At 28.5% G+C, this 24,138-nt stretch overlaps 1 protein-coding gene across 1 annotated transcript in view; it reads left to right on the top strand.

The window, feature by feature from the left end:
- Positions 1 to 22,163, top strand: part of Flo2 (flotillin-2) — a 390,302-nt gene extending 368,139 nt beyond the window's left edge. Inside the window, exons 7-9 of the mRNA XM_075363445.1 lie at positions 1,229 to 1,412; positions 8,373 to 8,519; positions 11,373 to 22,163. Of these exons, the coding sequence (XP_075219560.1) occupies positions 1,229 to 1,412; positions 8,373 to 8,519; positions 11,373 to 11,402 (361 nt within the window). The 3' untranslated portion in view covers positions 11,403 to 22,163. The remainder of the gene's footprint in view (positions 1 to 1,228; positions 1,413 to 8,372; positions 8,520 to 11,372) is intronic.
- Positions 22,164 to 24,138: the final 1,975 nt, after the last annotated feature.

Here is a 24,138-nt window from a genome sequence, read left to right as displayed (position 1 = left end):
TTGTTTTGCATTTAGCTTCCATTTATTTATAATAAAAAACCCAGAAGATTTAACAAAAAAGTTATGGTGGAATAAAGATTTACATACAAAATAGAATACCACTATTCATATCCACATATTAGTAACTTAATTTTCTACTAGTAATAATAATAATAATGAAAGCTGATTAATAATATAATAAAAAACTAAAAACAGATTGATTGAATATTACTAAAACTATGTTTCTTGTTACAGTATTTTCAATATATTTCCTTGTACAAGCTCCTGGCTGATTCTGGCAAATTACTCACTACATGATGGATAAAAACTTTCATATTTTCTGTGTATGCCATTAATTATCTGGTAATGCATGCTTCAGATGGAAAGGAACTGGCTTAATGTCACATGACTTTAAACCGTAATACACTTTACTAGTTTGTTTAGATTTTGTGTTAGGTATTAAAGAATAACTTCTACTTAATGTACAGTTGAATTGTATTGCATTAATATTATAAAAAAATAAAATCAAAAATAAATATACAGTATATATATTTAAATTAATTCTAAATGTTTTAGGACTACTTATTGTTTATTGTTTAATAACTCAATAGTAAGACCTGAATCTGTACCACACTGTGTCAGTCATATCTGCATATCCACTGCCTGCTGCAAACCAATCAGCTTATTTCATCCCTCTGCAACTATTTGACGTCATGTATATGTGGTGCGGAAAATACACAAATTAGCTTTTTAATGTCTTGCACATCATTTTATGTTGTTGCTGATTGAAGTTTAGGTAAAATCCAAACTACCATTCAGTCTACTATGCACCAAGTTTAATTAATATAAAAATTTAATATTTTTAGCCGTCAAACTTTCTTGCTTAACCCCAACCTAATCACCTAAGTAATTGAAAAAAAAAATTTAAACATTATTTGGGTGGACGTAACAATTAGTGTACAGTTTTTCAAACTAGTTTGGTTTTTATTTTAGGATAATTATGTGTGAAATAAAAAATATGGGACATCCATTTCTTCGGTTTTATGATTGTTTTAAGTTTATGATATTTTTATATTATGATTAATAGGTACTAATTCAAAAGTAATTTGTGAGGAGTCAAAAGAAGATTGAACATTATGTGTTTATTTCAGTTGATGTAGAATTAAGGGAGATCGGCATTAACTTGCAGTTATTAAAAAAAGAAAGTAATTCAGTAGCTTTTATGAAATAATGTAATTTTTTTTTGTAGAACACAAGCTGTTGAAGTTGCTAAAGCTGAAGGAGAAAAGATAAAGAAAATTGGAGCTGCAGAAGCTTATGCAATTGAAGGAGTTGGTAAAGCTGATGCTGAGAGAATGAGAATGAAAGCCCAAGTTTATAAGCAATATGGGGATGCTGCAATCATGAATCTTGTACTCGATGCACTTCCAAAGGTATGCTTCGCTGTGAATTCCAGCGTTGTTTAATTGATTTTGAAAGGGAAGTTTTTATTACCCCCATCATTTTATCACATAGATAAGTAATAATATTTTTATTTAACATTGATATGTTATACAAAAAAAAGAAAAAAATTATACTTTCTTCTGAAATTTATCATGTTTAAATACATATAGAATAGTTCCTCAGCTTAAATTAAATTACAAACAAATAGTTTATATTTATAAAAGTTTCATTAAACTATCAAATCATATCCACCATAAACTTATGTAATCTGTTGTCTTTAATATTTTCATAAAACTCTTTAATTATATAACATTGATTTTCAAGCAACTGCTTTTTAATTTTATTCTGAAATTGTCATAAGTTAATCTGAACAGAGATGATGAAAATATATCGATAAGAAGATTCAATAATGTGTAGATTTCTCTTACACAGAGCTGCTGTACAACTATTAGATGTTATTTTTCTGTTTCTTTTGTATTACAGCTGGGTAACTCAAAGTTCAAATTGGATTTGAAATACCTAATAAGGAAACTATCCCTAAACCGTGTCTCACAAAACCGTACAGCAAATCAAAACATAACAGTATGATGATTATAATTTAATTTAATTTATCACAATCCATCTGAGAAAGAACACTCCTCTTTTCTTATAACATAAAAATGAAGTAAAAATAACTTCTATACAAAAATTAAAACATTGTGATAAAATTATATATTTGCCTTAAAAATAAAAATTTTAAGAAAGTATGTTACTGCTAAAATAAAAGATATAAAGTTATTAAGAAAGTATATTTCTTCAATAGCTGATAAGCTGCTGTTTGTTGAACTGTTGTCATTGTTTCCCAAATTTATCACAATATCTTCAATAATATTTTCACACAAACTGTACCCTTCCCATGCTTTTTTTTCTTTTTTAATTACATACTGAATACAATTTTTCCAAGCATTTGCAACTACTCTATTAACACCTTCTGTCAATAAATCTTTTCATCACTTAAATGTTGTGTTACTACTCCCAATGTAGCCTTTGACTTGTGCCCACATCAATTCTATCAGGTTAAAATTGCAATGGTATGGAGGAAGGTGCACAGCACAATTTTTTGATTTTGCGATTACATTTACTTGATAATGAATATAATTTTGTTTAACTGATTTTACTATTTTTAAAGTTTTACTTTTAACATTTCTTCAGTGCATGCGATTTTCTTTGATTTTAACCATTCCCAATTTCCGATTTTTGTGTCAAAGCATTTGGAACTTTTTCAGTTTTCAGGCAATGGTTTGACACATATCCATACTATGACGGATCCTTCAGCAACAATATCTACAATTTTTTTAAACCGTTGCATAAAATTGTCACCATTCACTTTATTGTGATACTCTTGGGAAGATCTGGATTCAAATACTCATAAACCACAGCTCAAAAACCCATTTTTACTTCCTATGTGCATTACTATTAATTATTTACCTTTTACCTTTTCAGCTGGGGTTTTCTCACCAGTTGATAAAACTTTCATAAAACCATCTTTAACACTTTTTATTTATTTTTTTATCCACCCATACCTTTTTCTGTACCTGCCCGGCATTAACCTAAATTTCATCAAGATAATAAATTGTCTTACCCTCTTTATGAAATCGCTTAATTTCTCTTAAATATTCCCTACGCTATGAAATAATATCTTCATGTTCAATCAGTAAAGAACTATTTTTCTGGACATGAAGTAAAAATTCATTGATTTTAAAACACAACATAATGCACTTCTAGAAAAATTTGGCAGTTCTGAATCGATATTCACAGCATTTAATATTTTGTCAAATTAGGAAACTTGTTATTGAAATAAGTTATAAACTCTTTTTTGATAGTGGTTTTAGTAAAATTGTCTAACTTTTCAATCATTTTTACACACTTTTGAATCTTTTTTTGGCTAACATGCTTACCATCAATTTTTTATTTCTTTAGTGTATTAAAAAATTGTTCTTTCGCTAACACCAGCTGTACTACTTGCTTTTTGAGTAATGTCTCTTGATTGCAGTTTCAGGGTTATCTTGTTTTAAGGTTACATATGCATTGCTGATTGTGTTTTTTTTCAGAGCTACTTAAGGTTTTCCCAGTTTAATTTACTTATTTTTTTTTATTTATTCATTTTTTTATGAATCACTCATTATTAAAACCTGTTTGGCACAAATAAATAGGGTAAATTAAAATTAATGAAAATAACAGTGAATAAAACTGTTATAAAAATTAACTATAAAACTGTATCATATTGTACAGAGTAACACAATAACGCAGACTGAAATTCTTTCTTTCACTGTACTGAATAATGATGTCGTTACTAAACATCAGTAACAAAGACTCAACAATATTTTTAATTCCTTATCATCGGCATGACACAGTTCCAGACAAGTGGTAGCTTGTTATATGCATAAAATAATAATTGCACTTGCACGTGGCAGTGCCAGATTGACAGATTAAACTACTGAAATATTATTACTTATACATACTGAATTCATAAAATATATCTGCTCCACGGTTTCGTGAGGTAAGGTTTAGGTATATTAAATTGAAAACTGAAGTTATGTATAATTTTACAGTTTCAAACATTTAGTTTATTATTCATCTCTGTCATCATTCCCACAAGTATATCACAAGGTTGTATGGCAAGATTTAATGGTGTACAGACTATATCATGGTTAGTATAGTTTTTCTAACAGATGTGCCGAAGACTTCAACATCCAATTTAACAAAGTAGAGCTATTAAAATCAACATGTGTTGCAGTCAGCTTGTTTTGCTCTTACAAAGCTCTTAATGCACTTATACATGTAGCAATCCTCATTTGAAAAATCTTACACCCCTCAACCTGAGATGCTTTTGTGCATTCCAACCCTTCTAATCCATTTGACTCAGTTTCTATATTTTATATAGACATAGACTTAATCTACCGATTCAGAATCTATACCCAGGAAAGAGGATATTCTAAAAATTACATTTAATTTCTTTCAGAGTATTTTACATTTCAGAAACAAATGTTTACAAGTCAGTGGTGTGTTATAACTAGTTGGGGCCTTGGGCAAAGTAGAATTTCGAGGCTCCTAACCCCACCTAAATATATTTCACGTTGGAAAAAATAAAACAACTGTAAAAACATCTATATATTTATTATTGCATAAAAAATTAAATAAATTCTCTTTCATTCATGAAAACCTTTTACATAAAAATACAAAATATTTGGTAAACAACTATACTTATTGATATATAAAGAGCATTATAAATGTATAGCTTACATGATTGCAATATTTATTTAAATATTTATTTTTTGGGGTTTTGTGCTGCAAAATGAATTCGTTAAAATCAACACAGTTGGTTACATTACTTTCAATAGATAATATGGATAAATTTGACAGTTCATCTTGCCCCAAAGTATTTCTTAAATATGAGGGTTATTTTTTTTCAAGGTCCGATCGGTCACAAAATTAAAACCACAGTGAAAATAAAAAATTATTTATTTGTAGCAAGTACTTACATAATTACGCTATTTCTCTACATAGTCGCCACTCCAATTTAGACATCTGTTGTAGCGTGGTACCAACTTTCCAATACCCTCGTCATAGAACGGAGCTGCCTGTGTTTTCAGCCATGTTTATATGCTGGTCTGCAGCTCGATGTCTGTGCCAAAATGTTGTCCTCCTAGCCAGCATTTCATGTGAGCAAAGAGGTTAAAATCGGATGGAGCCAAGTCCGGGCTGTATGGTGGGTGATCAAACACTTCCCAATGAAAACGCTGCAGGAGCTTCTTTGTTACACCTGCAGTGTGCGGCCGAGCATTGTCATGGAGAAAGACAATGCCTGATGACAACATTCCTTTCTGCTTATTCTGAATTGTCCTTCGTAGACGTTGAAGAATGACGCTGCAGTGATGGTCGTGCCACGTTCCATGAATTCCACCAAGAGAACTCCATTCCGGTCCCAGAACACAGTAGCCATACACTTTCTGTTGGAGAAGGTTCGCTTGAACTTTTTTGGTTTACTGGGAGAATGAGAATGCATCCACTGTTTGGATTGTTCTTTTGTTTCTTCAGTTTCGAAATGGACCCATGTCTCGTCCCATTTGACAATTTTGTTCAAAAAATCTTCTCCTTCATTGTGGTAGCGCTGGCGAAACGTTAGGGAGGCGTCCATTCTCATTGTTTTGTGATGGTCGGACAGCATCTTGGGAACCCATCTCACACTCAGCTTGCGGTACTGAAGTCTCTCACTCACAATGGTGTAGACAGCTGACCTCGAAATTTCAGGAAACGAATCACTCAATACAGAAATTGTTAACCGACGATTTTCTCGAATTGCCTCATCCACTCGCTCAACGTGATCATTGATTGACACTCGCTTCCTTCCCTGACCGCCTGCATCATGAACATCTGTATGCCCTGCTTTAAAGTTCCTGCACAATTGTCGCACTTTGCTGTAACTCATTGAAGTTTCACCGTACACATTACTTATTCATCGATGAATTTCAGCTGCATTACACCACTCGGCCTGAAGAAATCTAATTACCGCACCCACTTCATACTTGGCGGGAGATGCTATTGTTGTAGACATGTTTACGTGCTAGCTGTGTGTTCTGAACTAAACGAAGTGACGCGGCGTGACTAAAGGCCATACTAGAGACGCTGCGCAACACATATTCGCAAAGATTCATCCGATTTTTGCGCAGGTTTTTATTTCGCGACCAATCGGACCTTGAAAAAAACATAACCCTCGTAGTTCTTAATTATTTTAAAGACATTGAAATAACGTTCTGCTGATGCATTGGAAACTGGAATTGTTAGAAATGTTGTTAAAATTACCTTAACATTTGGAAACGTTGAAGTCCTTTTTGTATGGTTTCATACATTTCTAATGGGGAATTTAAGTATTCATTTCTGACAAATTCCAAGAAGTGGGTTAGTTCTTCATTAAAATGTTTCTTATCAGTGTCACTTGAATATGTTTCTATTAAGTTTTTAAGACATTCTTCATATTCATTTGATGAAGTTTCTTTTAAGTTAACATTTATTAAAACAACAAAATAATTAAAAATATTTTAACAAGCTACAATACATCTTTGAATTTCCGACACCAATTGGTTACAAATTACATTTAAACAATTTACAATAAAATCTTGCTTGCCACTTAATTGCACATTTTCAGCATCATCTCTGTTTTCATCATAGTGTAATTTTTTTTTAACTTTTCTCCTCTTTTGTGATTCATAGTTCATATTGTTTGTCAAAGAGAAGCATTCGATTTCAACATTATTAAAGAAACCCTTGTTGTTTTGAATATCTTCAGCAATATAAAGCAATAGTGTTTTTAAAAGATTTACAGCAGTTTGCAAATCATAATTTCTATTTTGTAGACTTTGCTGGTTGCATTCAGTGGCTGCATTATGGAGTTCTTTAAAGATCGAACGATGATTTTACCATCATTTTGGAAATTTCTACTTAGCTTTTCAGTATTGCCAAAATTTTGTGGTTTTTCAGAATACAAAACTCAAAAAAATGTTCAGTTATCGCGTTTGGCCATAATGCAATATTCCCAGGATATATTTCACATAGTGTAGTGTTATCAGTGTAATCACGACTATTACTGTTAATTGTATCTAGAATCTAATTTGGATCAGTAGAAATATCAGTATCCAATTGCGATGGACCTGGGAGATTATTTTCACCTGAAATTTCCTTACAAAATGAATTGTCATCTACTTGGTCTTCAGGTTTTTTCAGAAAACTGCTTAATGGTTTTTTCCTCTGCTTAGGTCAACTTCTCTTTCTTTTTGCTTCTTCCTTTTTTGAGCCTCCGATTCATAAAGTCTATTCCTGTGATATTGATAAATTCAAATAATGTACAATTAGTAATTAAAATTTTGAATCGCAAAGTGCAAACATTATAAGTTACAATATGTATAAAAGTTTAGAGAGAAATTCACAAATACATACCTTTTTTTTATTTGAAAAACACTACTTTATTAATTTCAATGTATTCAAAATGTTGTTGTTTCAATTTTGGAATCTGCATAAAAATAGATGAAATTAGTACTTTTTAATAATTATATACATTTTTAATACCAATTGATGCATGAAAGGTTAGAAACTGAAGTCCAAAACAGCTTGACCAACTACTTTGATCATTGTAAATATTATATTATAAAAAATGCTCTCATAATCAAATAAAAAATATTCATATGTTCATTAGATATTTTTTTTTGTTGATAATATTGAGTAAAAATAAATTAAAATTTAAAATAATTTTTTTAACAAAATCAAATTAGTGATTGTGCATTGTCATTGCCAACTTACAGCCTCAAATGATACTAAAAAACTTGAATGTTATAAACAAATGAAGTGCACCCGTGTTTGCAACACAGTATTATGAATTTTCCCAAATTAGAATTTGAGTTTGAAATTTTTTTATGAGAAAAACATAAAATTTGAATCTTGGTTTGTGTTTGGGGGCCCCTTTTGCTTCGGGTCCTGGGCATTTGCCCATAGGGTAACGGGCCACTACTACAAGTCACACCGAATTATTGGTGTATTAGGTTTTCTTGAAAAAAGACAGTTTTAAACAATACCCGAACATACTATTTCCAGTTAAGAAACTGATCACCTTCCTTAGAATTTAATTATGCAGCATAAGGAGAGGTTTAGTAAGATCTTTACTGAATTCTTTATTGAGAAAAAAGTAGGTTTTATTTAAGGGCTGAGTTTTCTACCTCACAGTCACCATCCTCTTTAATGCTGATTAGATATCAGTAACCAAATTTATTATTTTTAATTTTTATAGATTTGTACTTTTTTTTTTAACTTGCAGTGTATTTTGAAATTTCATTTTAGATGTAACAAAAATTCTCAAATTTTCATAATTTTTCTGATTAATATGTATAAAAATAAAATTCTTTATTTTTTATTCATTTCAGATTGCTGCTGAAGTAAGTGCTCCATTAGCCAAGACAGAGGAAATTGTCCTTCTTGGAGGAAGTGATCATATTACTGGTGAAGTTAATCGTTTGGTGGGTCAAATTCCCCCTGCCGTCCATGCCTTGACTGGTGTTGATCTCTCTAAGGTAAATGTATTATATATATGAGGTGCTACCCAAAAGTTTGGGGAATTTTACCATAAAAATAAATTAGCTTACCACAACTTATAATTTCCACTGTCTCCTTCAAAGTAATCCCATTGGGCATTGATACAATGATCCCGGCATTTTTTCCGATGATTCCATGCTTCCCTGGAAGTCTGCAGGTGTATGTGTTCGAAGCACGTTCTGTGTTTCTTCCGGAATCTCAATTGCGTTAAAACAACGGCCTTTCAATTGAAATTTTATTTTCGGAAAGAGAAAAAAGTTGCACGGGGCAAGGTCAGGCGAATAGGGTGGGTGGGGAATCACTACCGTCTTTTTGGAAGCCAAGAAATTTCAAACGGCTAGTTGTCATGGTGTAGAACCCAGCTGTTGTGTTACTCCACAAATCTGAATGTCTGCGCCTAATGCTTTCATGCAACAGCTTTAAATCTTCACAATAGAACATCCCATTGACAGTTTGACCAAGAGGAACAAATTCCTTATGGATAATGCCTTTGATGTCAAAAAAAAAAATCATCATGGACTTCACGTTGCTGCGAACTTGACGACTTCCACTGCGACGACTGCTGCTTAGTTTCAGGGTCATACCCGTACACCCATGTCTCATCACCAGTTATGATGTTGGAGATGAAGTTAGGGTCATCTCTTGCTGAATTTTTCAATTCACTACAGACAGCTACGCGATTTTGTTTCTGATCGCTGTTCAACAGTCACTGTACGAATTTTGCAGCAATTTGTCTCATGTTCAAATTGTCCGACAAGATGCGTTGCACGGACCCATATGACATTTGTACAATTGCACAAACATCATGGATTGTTTGTCTACTATCTGCAACAGCAGTCTCTCGCAATTTCGCGATGTTTTCCGGTGTTGCGCTTGTTGATGGTCTTCCTGAACGCTCATCGTCATCGACTGTCGTTCGTCCATCTTTGAATCGTTTGTACCACAAAAAAGTTTTACTTTTACTCATAGCATTGTCACCAAATGCTTCCACAAGCATGCGATGGGTTTCTGCACCAGTTTTTTTAAGCATGAAGCAAAATTTGATGCAGGTTCTTTGCTCTTTAAAATCTGTCATTTAGAACTTCGCCGAAGCAGTAAAACACAACGTTACACAACCGCACGAGAGTCAACAATGCAGCCTCTCACTGTCACAGCTGTTGGAACACTGATTCACAAAGAGTACTGTTAGCCACATCTAGCGGCAGCAGGTCGTACCAGCAATGGTTCGCGTGCAAAATTCAAATTCCCCGAACTTTTGGGCAGCACCTCGTATATATATATGTGTGTGTTTGTTGTACTCACAAGTTAATCTTGCTGTAAAATGATCATTAGACAAATACAGTTGAGGATTACTAATTCTGTACCATACATTTAATCTGCTATACATATCAATCATTAGGTGTCATTTTATCCTAAATGTAAAAAGAACCTATTACTGTACTCCTTAACTTTAAGCTAATTACACTTCTGTAATGTGCTAGTATGATTTGCACTGCAGCTAAGTATAGCTTTGAAATTTGAAAACAGCCATCAGACTGATGATTGTTAATATAATACATCCATTCAAAAAGACACTAGAAAAAAAAGTAATGGTGATATTGCTGAATTTTTTAGGCATTTGCACAGTGTTATTAATTTTAATCCCCTTCTCTTTAGTTATTAAGTTGAATTTTTTTTTACACTACTGCATTACTTACTTTTTTTATTTATTTATTTACTTACTATCTTTTATGTTCAAATAATAGTAAATGTTCTAAATTAATTTGTTAAACTAGTAAAAAGATTTCCACAAATTTAATCCTGTGCCTTGGAACTGCCATCATGTATCATGTGCCTTATGTTCTTCAGTAAAAAAATGCATAAATTGTATAATTGGGGATTTGAACAGATAATTACCTTTAAAAAAAAAAAAAATGTTTTTTTTTTATCCTTTACCCCTGTTATAAACTGTAATAAAGATTGACAACTGTTCCTGTTCTGATTACACTCTAGATAAAAACAATTTTTAATATCTAAGAAAAAGTTTTTGAATAATAGATGCTTTTCCCTTTGTTCTTTGCTATAATGATTGAGAAAGTAACATTCTAAATTTTTAGGTTGTAAGAATAACAAGTTGATAAAAGATTTTTAGGAACTCCTGCAGTAAGAGTTAAAATTTGTTTGAACTGATTACCCCAAAATTAGAAAAAAATAATTTAAAAAAATGTTTGATTCGTGTAGTGAAACTGTCAGAAAAAATTATAAAAATCAAATTTTCAGGGCTGGGGAATAATGCCTTAATATAAATTTTATCAAAATTCAGTGTTATTGTTTCCAGTAGTATATTTTTATAAGTTTAAAACCATGTGCAAATCAAATTTTTTTTAGATTTAATCGCCTTCAAAATATGCGTTCCCTCAGTATCTCCCCATACCCCTCCTAAAATCATAAAAAATGCCATACTCAATCCTGACAGTTATGGACCAAATTTCATTATTGTAGTTTACAACATTCCTAAAAGTAAAATGATACAGACACCCACACCTATTTTTACTTACAGAATTTTGTAACTGAGATTTTAATGTATTTTATCACAGGCCTCAAAAAGTTGAAATACACAAAAATCTGGAAGGATAGTGGTAGGTATCATAATACCTTCTTTTTTTTATATACTGTAACAGTAAGAAACTACATTAAAACGTAATAAAAATGCATTTCCTTTTAATAGCAAATATTTTAGAAAATACTAATACTTTATTCTAATCTTCTTTGTAAATATATTGATTTATCTTTAGTGTTTAATCTTTATCTTAATTAAATTATCTTTAGTGTTTTTTCTTTCTCCAACACAGGTGCTGAGTAAAGTCCCTGGAGCAATGTAACAGCCAATTATTCTGATGGATACCAGAGTGCAACTGCCACTAAAACTCCAAATGAACCTTCCTTTTTCCTTCTCAGGTTCACCTTTATGATTTAATATAAATATTTTCTTAACCTAATGTAAAGAGGTCCAAAAAAGTATATGCCTTTGAATTAATTATGAAAGAATCATTACAATGTGTTCTAGTTTGATTCATTATTACAGAAGACTCCTTTTCAGTAACATTAATAATACTAACAGTAAAATGAATATTAAATTTTCTTAATTATAAGTAAAATATAATTCTTTCAAAATAAGATAGAAGAAATAGTAGATGATAACAATAATGTTACTGTTTAGAAATTTTTATTAGAAATTCAATATATAATTGGAATAAAATTGTTTTATTTAGTTTTTTAAGAAAAAAAATATATAACTAATAACAAACTAAGAGTTTAGCATATGAGATAATATAGCATGCTCATCTATGAAAAAATTGTGTTCCTTATCACAAACCAAACTAAACTGTTCTGTACAACAATTTTACCTTATAATTCCTTCTTGAATATTGAACTTTTTATTGAGCCAGTTTTAGTTTTCCCTCAAATACATTTTAAACTGATTTATCAAATATTTATTCTTGATCTGGTATTTATGTACCCTGAATAAGTTGTCATATCAAGAAAATTAAATGTAAAACAAAAATATGCAGGAAAAAATGGATCCTGACAGTGATGGTAGTTAACCAAATCACTATATGATTTCTTACAATCTTACCAGATTGTAAGAAATGTAGTTTCATTTCTTTCTTACAATCTGGTGGTTTTATAACACCTCATGAAGTATCATTGTAAAAATAAAAGGATATGAAGTAAGGATTAGATTAAAATGGTCAAAACTTAATATAATAAATTAGCTTTCATATATCGCTAGCATTAATGTTATGGCATATGTTATAGCATTATGTTTGGTGAAGTTGCTGTTCGGTTGAGTAACTGCATGCCATTGATTTTTTTACTATGAAAACAAGAGGAATCTTAACATTACTGTAAAAAGTTTAAGTGTTCAGATTGTAACCTACATTGTGAGACTTTTCAGTAAGTGATTTAAAAATATCATTAAAAAAGTACATTCTTATTATATATAAAATAGACAACTAGAAAATTACATCCTGTAATTAACTAAAGAAATTTATAAACACGATTAACCAGTAATACTAAGTCATCACTTGTCCTGTGGTTTAAAAAGAAAATAGGAGACTAGTTCTCCTAAAACTAGTAGACCGCAGCATGTAATATGTATGAGAATGTAACACTCCTTAATGGTTTTAAAAGAAAATAACTCAAAGAGCATAGAAAAGTGCTCAATAAATTTGAATAATTTAGCAAAGGGTGGTAGTACATTTGACTGCAGTATAATAGCATAGCATTAGGGTTAAGCTAAATTATATTTTATGAAAATTCAATATGAACTGTTTTTTGTGAATGTATCTTTATGTGTATTATGCAGATTGGTAATTTGTGTGCCTTGAAAATAAATTACATACTCTAGTCATTCTAAAAAAATTATTTTCTCTCATTGTAGAGGAAAATGTTGAAGCTCATTAATGTACATATACTCATGAAACTGCAATTACCTCTTTAAAAACTTATTTTTATTCCATATTTTTTTTTTATTCATTTTAAAGGGAATTATTTATTATATTTATAGATTATATATCTTGAGTGCTAGCCTCATTAAAAATCTTTTAAACATTTTACACAATTATGATAGTAAATGAAATTTCTTATTTATACAGGGAAAAACTCAAAAGATTCGCTTAAAGTTTTCACACAATAACAAAGTAATGTTGCCTAATTGGAGAATTATAATTTAGAGATTTATACATTTATTGTTTTTAGCAAATTTTTGTGTTGTGTTTCCAGTCATAAATTGCAGTTTACTTACAATTGATTTTGTTAAAACATTGATTTTTTTTCATTAAGTATAATGGAAACATACACTACTTTTAGTGTATGATTATTTTATAGGTCTAATGGTGAAAACTTTTAAACTCTATCGAATGAAGTAAAGAACTGATTACACTATGTCAAAGAGAATAGATATGTTGTCAAAGAGAATATAAACTATGTAATAAGGCAGTAAAAAGAATTAGTAATCTCATAACAGCATGTTGCTTATTTCTTAAATGTTATGAAGTATTTATAATTAATATGTTTTCTTCTCTGCAGAGTTAAGAAATTGTGAGCACTTAAAAACTATCACACACTAATAGTAAATAAATAAGGTTGTAGAGATTATGTAGGTGTTTTCAAGGATTTTGGTTGGGTTTTTGGAGTGTTGTTACATGGAGGGAACTTGTCACAAGGAGCTGTGCTTATTAGAGTTGTTTATTCAAATATTCTGTATTTATTGTTTATATCAAAATATAATTGAGTATAGATCTGATAAAAATGTTCATGTGTATATGTGTGTATGTGTGTGTGTGTATATATATATATATATATATATATATATGTGTGTGTGTGTGTGTGTGTGTGTGAGTGTGTGTGTGTGTGTGTGTGTGTGTGTGTGTGTGTTTTCACATACTTTATGTTTAATCACACATGTGAGTAAATTATGTTCACTTACCCAGAAGCAGCAAAACACATATGTAATCGTACCCTAATGCTTGATAACAGTCTCTAAATTCTCAAAACCTCAATCAAGTATAACTGATAAATGGCTTAAAAGTGTTCACAGTGTAAGTGCACTTAGCTTACTGATTGTAATTCAACATTATTCTGTAGAGGTTATATGTATAAATTTACTAATAAAGCAATTTAATTTTTTCATAAGAGAAATTAATTAAAAAGGATTGGATTGTTGGGGTGTGAGATTAGATGGCCACAAATTAGTTTGCCGATTAAATTACATTATTGTTAATTTCTACAGAAAAAAATGTGTGACATTTGGAGTTGTATAATAATGTTAATATAAGAGTCTATGTCATTTATAAACATATTAATTAAATATTACATGTTTTTACTGAAGGAGTCTACTGTATTCATGTTGATTGTTTTGTATGAAAGGAAGCAAAATTATATTTATGTATGAAAATAATAATAATTACGTGATATTACTGTTGTAATTAATAATTGTCAGTTATTATACTACTTAGCTTTTTTATAAAAGTACAGCACCATTTATAACAGTGCTTATGTATTCAAAAATGTATAATACTGCCATGTACATGTAACTTTAGTAAACCTATTAATATATTTATTTTTTTATTGTATACATTTATAGAATTTTTACGTATCCACGTAATAAAAAAATATATATAAAATAAACAGCTGTTAATAGGGGTTTTTTTTTTTTTAATAATAGTATTGTAAAATGGTATTTAGTACAAGTAAGGTTTTTATATTTTTTATCACGTGGTAGTTTATTTTGGTTTGCTGAATTGTATGATAAAGAAAAGTAATACTGCTTAATCATTTTAAGACAAGTTAAATCATAAATATTATTTGGCTGAAAATTAAAGAGGCACTGAACAAAAAAAAAAAAAAAAGACTTAAATTTCTTACTAAAATCCCTAATTTAAATCTCTTAATTATCAGCACAGCCTCTTATCATCTAATCTAATTGATTTTATGAAATACCCATTTTATACTTATAACAATCTACTTTTTTTAAAAAAATTGTAATGGTAGAAATTTATTTTAAAAACGTATAAAAATTTTATTAAGTACTGTACTGATTGTTCAGTGGTTTCTATTTTGTTCTTAATTTAATTTTTTTCATCAGTACAAGAAGATAAGATTATTATTATTCAGTATTTGAAATTTTCTGTTCTGAAATTTAATCTTGTTTTATTATAATAATAATTATTTATAAGTACAGCGTAAAAATGTTTCTGACTTTCCATGCAGTCTTATATGTCAAAGTAATACAAAAAGAACAGGAGTGGATCCAGGATGTTCATGAAAGGGGTTGCAGTATAGTTTGTATAATGAACAAGAGATTGTAAAAAAATTACTGTTTAAGTCCCCACTTTTATGAACATTGTGGGTTATGTAATTACCAATTAAAGGCTTTTGTGATAGAATGTTTTACATCCGAGATCAAGATTGGTAGAACTCTGCATCGTGAATGTCTCAATCAGAAATCCATCAAAGCTAACTAAGGATACTTCCTGAGTCATAAATAATAATTAGATGACATCTGCTGTCATATTATCATGAACTTTGTTTCTTTTGATTAAAATTATGAAGAATTTTACAACTTAACCTGATTTAGCATCCCTGGATGTCGTGTCTATTGTTTGAAGGTGTCTCTGAAAATCAAGGAGCATCTTCATTGCAGAGGTATCGATAAAATGTCACTTTATCCTCAATACAATCAGGAAATTTGCACTCAAAAAATTGTTGTAAAATTCAGATTTTTATTGTTTTTATTGTGTTAAAATTCTCTGTTTTATTTCTTGAGACCATGCCTTAATAATTATATTTTATTCATTAGATGGAAAAGTCATATTAACTTTATTTATGTTTACTGTTGTCCAATTAATAATTGCTATCTTTTTATGTAAACTTTCAAAGAGGAAAGATTCTGACCAAACTCCATAAATCTAAGCCTAGCATACCTAACACAGATAGGCTCTGTATAACAGTTAATAGTAGAACGGCTCCTCAGCCAATGTTACTTCAGTCTAATAAATTATACATATCATATGTTTGGTTAATTTGGGCCTGCTAATATCTACATAAAGTCTAAAAACCTAAAACGTTTTTATTAGCACAAAAAACTTTCTACCTTGAATAATGATGTTTTGCCTTAACACCATTTAGCCAAATCAATTGACATAGAATAGTCAGATTCTTTATAGATTGTTCAGTTAGATGCAATGAATAAATCTTACCTCAGAGTCACATTTGTAGAGAAAAGAAATTCTATTTTGTATCTTTGTCTACTTAATTAATTCATTAGTAAGACTAAATTATTAACATTAAAATACTAGCGTAATAATAATAAAGATAAATGTAGAAGCTAAAAACAATTCATGTTTTTATAGTTAGAAGAGAAAGTTCAGACAAAAACATTTTTATAATCAAACAAGAAACTGTGAATTTGAAAGTTATGTTCTAATATAGAACTACATGCAGCTGATACCCACTTTATTTACTTGTTTTCTCTGAACATTTACATACTAGTTAGTGCCCATACACCATTTTTTGGCAATAAATAAAAGAATAAATGATAAGACTGATAAAGAAATGAAATTTTATTAAAAAAATATTGATCGATAATAGATAGTTTTTATCTTTAAAAAAATGTATTTTCTAACAAGACTCTAATGTATATATCAGTAAATAATTTATAAACTAAACAATTAAAAACAATATAGTAATCATATTAAAAAATTTAAAGTACAAAAATTTTCAAGCCTGATCGCACAAGTAGTGTTTACTTTTAAAGGTGATAATTTTCTGTTGCTTTTTTATTTGCAACTTACATTTTAAAATGATTTAAATAAAATTACTTTTTTCATGCTCTCAAGATAATTGTATTTTCCTTTCATCCCTTCTTTGGATCCACCTCTGTGCACAGCCAAAGCAGGGAAATCCTTGAAAAGTATATTTTAGATTTTTTATTTTTTTAAATAGATTATCTAGATTTACTTTTATTTGAAGTTTTTTAAAAGTGTATTATATTAGACTAAAAATAAATAACATGTGCATGCAATAATTCACAAAGATAATTTTATTCACTCTAGTGTGTGATAAAATCCTTTTTTTCAATTCAATTCATAGTTTAAGATTTCATATGAAAGAATTAATTAACTAGTTCCTGGAAAAGATATTAGATAAACAATAAAGTATATTGATTACTAATGTATCTTAAGGAAGCAGTATTATTACTTTTTTTAATTTCAAATGAAAATCTACATACTCTTGGGAATTGGTTTTGTTGAATCATCCAGTTTCATAAGTTATTTTAGAGGTTATCAAATTTTTAAAGATTAAAGTGAAATCTATTATTTATAATTGGAGAAATACTGTTGGTCTTCACCGGTGTATGTGTACAGACAAAAATCATAAGCATAACAAATAGGTATTTTTATGTAATGGATTGAATGAATGGTAAAAACATTGTAGTTGAACAATTGCTAACCTCAAACATAATTATACAGGATTTAGGCATAAACCAAATTACTTATCAGTTTGGACTTCAGTCACATATTTTTATTTATTCCTAGTATTAATTGCTCAGTATAAATTTAAAGATTCTACTATAATTTCCTAGATTAATATTATTTTTGTTAATGTTTTAGGATAATTTCCAATGAGCCTAAGTTTTTTGTTGATTTACATTTCAGGAACTTTTTGATTCTTTCTTGTTTAAATTATTAAAAATGCACAAAGGTATATACTTTAAAACATTAACATTTTTGTTAGTACTAATTTTTGTCATTTATTTTTTATTAATGTTATTAATAATCATTGTTGAAATTCATTGTGTTCAGCATTTTCAATTAACATTAACAACTAAGAAAAGTGTAGATGTTTAGAATTGATTATTGTTTCTAGTTTATAGTTTTATTTGGTATTTTAACATTTTATATTACTCATTAAAAAATATGTATTAAATAATGATTAATTTCAATTATCATTTTAAATTTTAATATTGTACTGTACATGATATCATTATTTATGATAACCATAAAATACAATTTATAATGACTCTGGCAAAATGTTTAAACAAAAAGAAATACACATAATAAATTGATTACTAATAAAATCATCTTGACAACATAAATAAATTCACGTGTAGTGTCAATAATGTGACCACACCTTAATGCAATTTAACTTCAGCTATCCCATCTATTTAAGCTCTGACTAGAATTTCATATAAAAATGTTAAAACTAAATCAAAGAAAAACTTTGAGTGATTAAAGTAAATTAAATAATAATGTCTCTAATCTTGTTTTAAAGAAATAGTATTCCCTCTGACTAAGGGTACATTTTGCTACATGTGGGTGTTGCAATGTTCATTCTATAATTAATACATTGCCTGTTCAGTTATTTTAAATAGAAAGGAGATATTGGTAATGTTAAACAATTCAGTAAAATCCCAAAATTTAAAAGCAGAGGGACAGATAACAGTGATATTAATTTGGCAATCATGATTACAACCACACATGCACCTATACTGACATTTAATTATCATCATTTCATAAAGTGAAAAATAATTTTAAGATTAATCATTTCCGTACATGAATATTTTTCTGACATAAGTTTTTAATGTTTTAGTTGGTATGTAGGAATCATCGATTAAGAAAAATTATTTGTACATAAATGGTACATATAGAGTGCATTATGATGATTCATCATAAAATCATGTGAACCTTAATTTTTTGGTTTTTATTATCTTAATTTTTTTTAACTTTAAGTTCTGCTATTTCTTATTAGTTAACTAAAATTAATTTTTCCGTTTTTTTTTTGTGCTGAGTTTTATTATTTTCTATTTCTATTGAACAAGAGATTAGATTATATTTATAAAATTAAGTAGTTTTTTATAAGTTTTTAAAAAATCTTGAAAACTGCCAGAGAAGATAAACTTTATTGCATATACAGATGTTAGAAAGTGAAACAGTGGGCTGTTGTTTATCAAATAAATATGTATATTTTATTTTAAGAAAATAGAATAGTTTCTTAATGAACTATACCTAGTTTCTCTTAACATACTAGATTTGTGTAGTAAAAAGCTTATTTGAATATTAATTACAATATATAATTAAAGTTATGTGAAATTTACAATTATATATATTTTATTATTGATATTTGATAGCAGGTAATAAATATGAATTTACAAAAAAAATTTAATATCATAAAATACAATTACCAGTAGCTTCAGTTTGTATTAATAATCTTTTATGTTATTGTGCGTTTGTAATTCTAATTTACTTCATTTTTTACCTTTGTGTCATGTTTAATTGTACTTACTGTTTCTAATAAATAATATGTAATAAATATATTTTAAAACTGCAAGAGGAGAAGTTGAGGCTAGGGAGTGTGACCCTGTGACTGAAGACTCGCTTGTAGGTGAGTTAGAAGTTTTTTTTGCAGTAGAAATTAGTGGTTACGCTTTTACAAATATACTGTTATGTGCAAAAGAAATAATTCATCTGCATATATCTTTGCTAATTTTTAGTAACTGATAGGAACTGATGAAATTGGTCAATTAATAGTTTGCTATAACTCCTTTTAAATATAGATTATAATGTATCAAGTTGATTCTTCACTACAGGAGAGCCATACATGACATTCCTGCTGTTTGATGGATTTTTAGTAGCACACTGCTTCTATACATTGCTAAGTATTTATAACAAATATACATTCATTTTGTTTGAAATTATGAACTTCTATTTATAGGTAGTACCTCTGAATATAAGGAATATTAGTTCTTTTTGAAAACATTTGTCAGTTAGATAGTTATCGCAGTACTCCTTCAATGTATGTTCATTAAACAATTAAGTTTCTTTTTTTTAGTAAACAGCATATAATAATATATTTTATTCAATTTTCGCATCTTAATTTTTATTAAATAAAATCGATTAAGTTGATTGAGTAGAAATTGTTTATGTATGGCGTCCGTATTTTTCTATTTATTCAAAATTGTTTTTATAATTTCAACACTGAATTGTTCAGTAAAACATATTAATACTTCATATATATATCATAACAAAATTTATCATAAAAAACAGATAGAAAGTATGTATCTTAATACTTTCGATCTAAGTAAGTATCTTAATACTTTGGCCAAAAGAATTAATTGATCATTTTGATATTTTTGTTACTCAGTATTTTCAAAACTTTGTTAACTGTAATCATAAAAAAAAATGTTATTGTAACCTGGGGCTATGTGATGTGGAAACGTGTAAAGAAGTTGATGTCAGTTATATGGCAGTGAAAACCAACCAATATGTAGGAAGTTCATCCATTTTATTAAGTAGTTATGAAATTATTGATCTTAATTTAGCAGCTTTTTATCATAACCTTAATATTTTAAATGTAAGCAGATTGTTAATACTACCTGTATTCTAACTACACAATTTTTTACTGATGCTATTACTTTTATGCAAGCTTCATACATTATTTGAAAATATCACTAAATAAATTATCATTTTCCTCTGAAAATTAATACCAAGTAATATACATGTGAGAGTAGAATCTATTTTTTATTTTAAATAATTACACACATACGCACAATTTAAATTGACATAATTTACGACCTAATAAAATTACCCATGAGAAAAAGCTGTATCCTATTATCCAATATAAAACTTAAAATATTACTCTTAAAATATAAAATGTACTTTATAGTTAATTGCCAAAATGATTCTTCTTCTATTAGTATTCGATGTAAAATGCAACAGCTATTATATGTGTTCAGTTATCAATATCCAGATCCTCTTCAGTACTAATTGCCTGGTTAGCTTCCACCCTGCAGCTCACCTCTGCCCTTCACAGCTCTTTTATGTTTTATTATCATCCATTTTTGCTGTATATTTAATTATAATTATGGTAGTTACATATAAATGACTGTTTAATTAAAGGTTATATATTTTGTAATTAAACTGCACCGTATATTATAATTTTGTACTTGTGTGTGAAGGTGTGTTTAAAAATGTGCTTTGTGCGCATTTCTTATTGCTGTTGTTTCACATTTGATATTTATATTATTTTGATCTTACTTCTTTGATAATATTTTTATATTAGTATAGAATTCATTGTTTTGTGGTGTGTGCTAAATTTTATGATATTTTATATATGTGTGTATATATACATAATCGTATGCTATTGAACACTGTGCCATAAATAATTAATATACAACTAATATTTTTATTTCATTTTGTGTTACATCTGTTGTGAAAAAAATACATATAGTTCTATAAAAAAAAAAAAAAATGCATATAGTAGTTAGTTATTCTCTTCTCATCTCTCTTTTGTGTAAAGGTTGTTTTGTAACTTTAGCGCATAACGTGCACAAGATTCAAGATTGTTTTTAACAAATGAGTTTCTGTATTGTAAAGAAAAAATACATTCCAAAGTTTTTACTAGAGCTACCTCTTTAAAAGTAATAATTTTGTATCATTTTTTAATAATATAATGTCCATTGTGGCTTTTTTAAAATGGCACATATTTATAAATCATTTACTGATCATTGTCTATGTACTACTGAAGGTAAAATTCATTTTTGGCAGTAATAGGGTTGCAGATATTCATTAAAAAAAGATCGTTTTATTTTATAAAAAAAGTACAAAAATAATTTCTGAAAAATCTGAGATTCCACAGGGTAGCTTGTTAAAAAAGAGAAATAGGTTTTTTTAATGTTAATACTGTTATTGCATTCTTTCATTTCAAATTTGTACACATCACATACGTTTTAACATTATTTTTATATTTTTTATAAAATGGAAATTTTCACTATAAATGTAATTAGTGATAGTAATTGTTCTATTATTAAGTGTAACAAAAAAGAAAAAAACACATTGTTTTTGTTTACAAAAAGATCTGGATAGTTTTCTTACTGGTACTAAGTATTTGTATTTTATATATTCTTATTCTGAAAACTACTTTTTTTGTGAAAACAGGTTTATGTTAAAATTTATTCTGTTTCATTAATTACACCGCTCTGGAATATTTATTTATTTTTTTTAATAAGTTAAGCATTGATTTTACCAAAATAGTGTTATTTTCTCATTATTTCTGCTGACATTAAAAAAAAAATCAGACAAGTTCTGAGTCTTTTAATGCTTTATTTTCTCTAAAACCTTCACAAGTATTTATCAAAATATGTTGCTGTAAACAGTCTTTTTAGATATTTAAAAACCTATATCAAATTCTTATTATCTGAAAACAAAATAATATATATATATATATATATCTAAATTTCATATATTTTACATACATGAGTTTTTAAAATTGAGTAATTTCAAACAAACTAGTAAAAATATTAAAAGTAGCAAACAGATCACACAATTCTTCAAATTTTTGTCAGTGAACATTGCCAATTAAGGTAGATTAAGTATTTGCTCTTTCCTTTCCATTAATTTCTTTACCTTCCATTTTCTTTAGCTTAATCACAGCATGAACAATAATCCAATATCATATTTATTTTCCATTTGCCATCAGTGTTTTCCCACATCCCTAATCCTGATGAAATTTTTTTCCCCTTTCCCTTTACTGACTTCTCACAAATTTCCTGAGAGGAAACTTCCCTGGTAAGTGAACAAAGTGTGCTTTATAATAAATAAATTTTACTGTCAATATATTGTTTGCTCACCGAAAAGTTTTGAAATGTAGCCCTCAGTGATTACCTTGGCTGTTTTTCAATATGAATGATGGACTTCATCTTATTTGTTTTTTCATGTTTAGGTGTACATAACAATAGCACCTCCTTCAGTATCATGAGAAATTGTAGTAAACTCGGTTACTAAGTCCTGAAAGCAAACTCTGAAATGAACTGGTTCATGACTTCTAACATTATGTTATTAGGGTGAAGAAGTACTTTTTCTGATGTTCAAAATTTTCATTTGTACCATTTTTTTAACTCGGGAGTAGTGCTCCTCTTTCTGCTAGTTCCGGAAAAGAGGAGACTTATTGTTTTCCCGATGCTTGTTTTCATCATGACTGTTGAATACATAAGTAAAATGAAAAATTTTAATGTAACCCGACCTTTCCAAGCAACATTCCAGTTGCTTTTAAATAACTTTAATTCTATTACAGGTTATTGGAATGTTCCACAGGAATAGATCCATGTCATTTCATTATTTTAATCCTGGTTAATACAAAAACAACAGAATACTGATATAACTGACAGTTCTGTTATGATAAACATAACTAAGGATTACATGGTTGGGAAAAATAATTTTAAAATTAGAGATCAGTGAAAAATATAAGTTACTATTACCTTTTTTATCTATCTTATTCTGGTAGCCAAGCTACTGTATTTAGTCCATTTCATTCAATTATTTTGTAATCACTGATGCAGAGAGGTGTTATTATTTCCTAGTGGATTACTATTAAGTTATCTTAGAATATAGAATGAATTATTTGAATTTTTTTTTTGTAGATGTATAATAATCATTTTAGGTAAGTAATGGAATCACTGGGCATTTTTAATTAATTGTGACTGTTTTGATACAGTCTGTCAATTAATTTGTGCTGTGTAATGCTATTAAAACTTATAATGTTTGATAATCAATATAAACAAGGAAGTAAATGCAGGATACAAGGATACATCTGTAAAGTGTACATATATGAACGTGCATATTGTATTTATTATACACCTTATTCTTTTACAGTCATAGTTTTATTGATATCCTGTATTACTTGAAGTTATAATACATTATTGTTGGTATTTTTTTAAAATATGGAGTGATTTTGGGTGGTCATTCAGAACTCTGGGTGAGGAAATTTAAAATTTAAATCGATATGTTAATTGATTATGATTTTTTTGAAAATAATTATGTATTGATTTAACATAATAAAGTATTCTAAAGGCATTTCAAAGAAAAATAAAATTTATATTTAAATACACATATGCAGCAATTATTTCATTTACAAGCACTTTTTCTGACAAGTGAAATTTGGAATAGTTTTATGCCAAGTTAGTAATAATTTGAGAATTTTTTACTACTTAATAAGGAAGTTTTTAATGTTTTAAAGACCGAGATATAGGTTTTATCTAGATTCTGATCAACATGGCCC

Source organism: Lycorma delicatula, chromosome 4 (assembly GCF_047948215.1).
Source record: "Lycorma delicatula isolate Av1 chromosome 4, ASM4794821v1, whole genome shotgun sequence".
Lineage (NCBI taxonomy): Eukaryota > Metazoa > Arthropoda > Insecta > Hemiptera > Fulgoridae > Lycorma > Lycorma delicatula.
Note: the sequence above shows the minus strand (reverse complement) of the source record. Positions and strands in the feature narration are given on the sequence as shown.